At 46.7% G+C, this 3,770-nt stretch overlaps 1 protein-coding gene across 2 annotated transcripts in view; it reads left to right on the forward strand.

The window, feature by feature from the left end:
• Positions 1-1,687, forward strand: part of cep85 (centrosomal protein 85) — a 12,274-nt gene extending 10,587 nt beyond the window's left edge. For both annotated transcript variants that reach the window (XM_077013281.1, XM_077013282.1), the window contains 4 exons: positions 1-19; positions 253-360; positions 741-984; positions 1,503-1,687. The exon at positions 1-19 is cut by the window's left edge and continues 32 nt beyond it. In XM_077013281.1, coding sequence (XP_076869396.1) covers positions 1-19; positions 253-360; positions 741-984; positions 1,503-1,663 — 532 coding nt within the window. In that variant the 3' untranslated portion in view covers positions 1,664-1,687. The remainder of the gene's footprint in view (positions 20-252; positions 361-740; positions 985-1,502) is intronic.
• The last annotated feature ends 2,083 nt before the right edge of the window (positions 1,688-3,770 follow it).

Here is a 3,770-nt window from a genome sequence, read left to right on the forward strand (position 1 = left end):
TCTTGGCTCTCAGATCAGGGTATGTAAATGCACTCTTCAGCCTAACATGCTAACCGGGCTAACTTCAAATAAAAACGTTTGGGATAAAGTGAAAAATAAAGTGAAAACGTTTTTGGTTTTTTTTTTTTCCTCCACAAGAAAGTGAATGTATGTGGTTGATTTTTCATGTATTGAGCCACTATGAAGCACCCGTGTGTGTTTGTGTGTGTTTGTGTGTTTGTGTGTGCGTGTGTTCGTGTGTGTGTTCTCCAGAGCGTGCAGCAGCACCTGTGTGAGGAGGAGAGCAGTAGTCAGGCTCTCAGGGAGGAGCTGGACTCCAAACAGCAGGAGCTGCTGCAGCTACGCACCGCGGTGAAGGAGGTGAGGAACCCCCTGACCCCCCTGACTCTCCCCCTGACCCCCTCTGACTCTCCCCCTGACCCCCTCTGACTCTCCCCCTGACCCCCTCTGACTCTCCCCCTGACTCTCCCCCTGATTCCCCTGTGATGCTCAACACACTGAGAACATAGAGGACTCGTTTGAGCACCACACCAAACTCCACTGGCCGTGTTTTAATCCTTTTACATTGTAATGTTGCCCAATTATCCATCTGCCTTGTATATAGATGCATTTTGTGTGTGTGTGTGTGTGTGTGTGTGTGTGTGTGTGTGTGTGTGTGTGTGTGTGTGTGTGTGTGTGTGTGTGTGTGTGTGTGTGTGTGTGTGTGTGTGTGTGTGTGTGTGTGTGTGTGTGTGTGTCAGCTCTCCACGCAGAACCAGGACCTGATGGAGCAGAGTGTGTGTCTGCGGGAGCGTCTGCAGGCAGTAGAGGGGCGGGGCGAGGGGCGGGGCCCCGCCACATTGCAGCCCGCCACAGGTCAACTGACCCAGCAGCTCCACAGGGAAATGGCGGCCTGTCTGAGAGACCTGCGCTCACTTTGCAGCGTCCTGACCCAGAGAGCACAGGGTCACGACCCCAACCTCTCCCTGCTGCTGGGAATCAGCTGTAAGTGCACACACACACACACACACACACATACTCTCAACAGCCCTAGTGTTGGTGTTGATGCTGATGCTGATTGGCTGCTGAGTTTCATGAGTGAGAACATCAGAGCTGTGAGAATCAGATGTTACATTCCTCTTCACGCATCTGTAGTTTCACTGTTCCTCTTCCCCTGGTCTAACTGATGTGGTTGTGTTTATACTGTCATGGTAACTTGACATGAGCAGTAACGGTTTTTACTATGGTACACAATGGCAGATGTGTGTTGTCATGGTAACTGCCTGTTTAGGAGGCTGTGGAGTGGGTTTGGCATCACGTGTGTGGGGGGTGGGGGGGGGGGGGGGGGCAGAGTTGCACTTATTACCAATTCACAGTAAAAAGTCTGATACATAAAATATGAAAATTTAGTTTAACTAATCTTCTGATCCAGATTAAATTTACTTAAATGGATGTCAGGATGTGTATTTGTGTGTGTGTGTGTGCATGCGTGCGTGTGTGTGTGTGCGTGTGTGCTGACGCAGCCCCTGCAGTGTCTGAGGTGTGTGAAGACTGGCTCAGTCCTGCAGTTCTGCAGAGGAAACTGCAGGAGGCGCTGGAGCTTCGCCATGAGGTGGAGGACCTACGGACCACCGTCTCCGACCGCTACGCCCAGGACATGGGGGACAACTGCACAACCCAGTGACCAGCACCATTACACAGCCCCCAACCCCCCCCCCCCCCCCCCCCCCCCCCCCCCCCCCCGCCAGGACTCGGGTGCCTTCAGACTGACCCCTGGCTGCACACAGCACACACCTGCTGCACCATCCTAAAGGTCTAACCACACTAATGCTAATAACACTACACTACAATCACACTACTGTTTGTATGTAAAGGACATTTAATGCTGTTTTTAATGCTAAATCCTCTGGCCACCTGACTTTTTGTGTAGTGTATTGTTGTTATGCTGTCATTCCCATGTGGTTGGGAACGGATATGATGTGGTTGATAATCAACTGATAGATTTTTTTTTTTTCCCTTTTCTGTTGGAGGTGTGGAAACATGAGGACAGAGACCAATGTGCCATTATTTAAGGTGGCGATGGGTGTAGCGTTGCAATTGTCGGGCATGACGTCTCATGTTTGCCACCTCAGATTAATATGAGCAGATGGTGAACCCTGTATGCCTTTATCTCACCTGTGCTGAGAGAAACGTGCCTTTACTGACGGTCTGAAGTCCACGGTGTTATGTACGTGGTGTGTGTGTGATTACAGTTAGAGTGGTGTCAAAGTCTCGTTTATGAGGCATGTTGACAGGGGAGGGAATAGTGAATTGATTTTTTAAAGTTTTCATCTTTATCAAAACATTCCATCACATTTAACGGATTTCAAGTTTCAAGCCCTTTCTTGATTTCTTGATGCTACACAAACAAAAGCCAACTAAAGTAAAGGGGCCCTGACCGGGGGGGGGCTGATGAATAGTCTGATGAAAGGAAGTAAACACTCCTCTTTCAGAACAAAACACTTTGGTGTGTCAGAAAGAATGTGGTCACACTAGACTTCACACAATGGAGGGTGACCAGGAGTCATGGTGGGTGTCTCAGTATTAATCGGTTTAACTAGCTGATTGCTTTAGTTTCCCCATCTAAAACATCAGTGATATATCGGCGAATAAACACTTCCAACTTGCTGCTTCTAGCCATGGAGGAAAGCTTACTTTGATCGGGCTCGGCTGTTGGAACTGTTAAGTGTTCATTTACCTCAGCAAGGCCAGAATAGTTTGCCCTGTCTCACATGTGATTTGACACAGCGCTCCGTTTCAGAGTATATATAGTATGGATAGTATGGATGGATGGATTTGGTTGAATACGCCACACAAGTACAAGTATCACCTAATAAAATAGTCACTCTTTTTCTAATAGGGCTTTAAAATAGCTATGCATTTGAAAACCAACAATAGATCCTATGTTTGGGATTTTTCATTTCTAAGTATAATATGTACTGTGATGTTACACCTTCCTTTTGAAAGCAGAGTGTATTAATATATAAAATGGGAGGCACATACTGTGTATAATATAAATACAAAAATGAGCCAAGTTCCAGAGAAACATTTCTGAATTAACAAAACACAAGAAACTCTAGTACTGTAAAAGCTTTGGTAATGCCTTTAACGTAACCAGCAAAGTATGACTACAATACCCTCAACCTCATTGCAACACTACACATACATACAATGTTTATTGAGTTGTTTATATGCCTTCTAGAAATAAAGCATTTTTCCCTTGAACCTTTCGTGATGGAGCAAGGCTTTTTCCCTTTATTCTTTTTCCCAGGCTCATAAAGTTTCACTTTACTTGTTTTTGCAAATGCTGTATTTTCTTCCCGTAACCCTAGTAGAACGAGGAACCCTGTGTTTAAGGTGATGGTATTGGATCCCTTGTTGTGCTGTGTTGGTACTGAGAGCTGAAGGGATTCAGCCTTCCTCTCTTTTCTTACATATCTCTCTCTATTAGAGGCCTTCAGTTAAGGCACATTTACACCGTCTGTCGCCAGGCACAGTTTGTTCTCAAACACTTGGCGTTGAAGACCTGTTGCCCCGTGTAGGACTGTTATCAGCGGGGTATTTTTGGGTGGTGGGCTATTCTCATCCCAGCAGTGACATTTGACCACTGCAACACAACACAGCTGTGTTGATTCACTCATGACCGCACAGCTCCCACGGCAAGCTGGCTGTGTTTAAAACCCTGACACACCTGAATAATATCCAGCCAGCAGTGGTCAGACGTCAGGAATGGAAACGGAAAGGCTACAGTC

This window comes from Brachyhypopomus gauderio, chromosome 7, assembly GCF_052324685.1.
Source record: "Brachyhypopomus gauderio isolate BG-103 chromosome 7, BGAUD_0.2, whole genome shotgun sequence".
Lineage (NCBI taxonomy): Eukaryota > Metazoa > Chordata > Actinopteri > Gymnotiformes > Hypopomidae > Brachyhypopomus > Brachyhypopomus gauderio.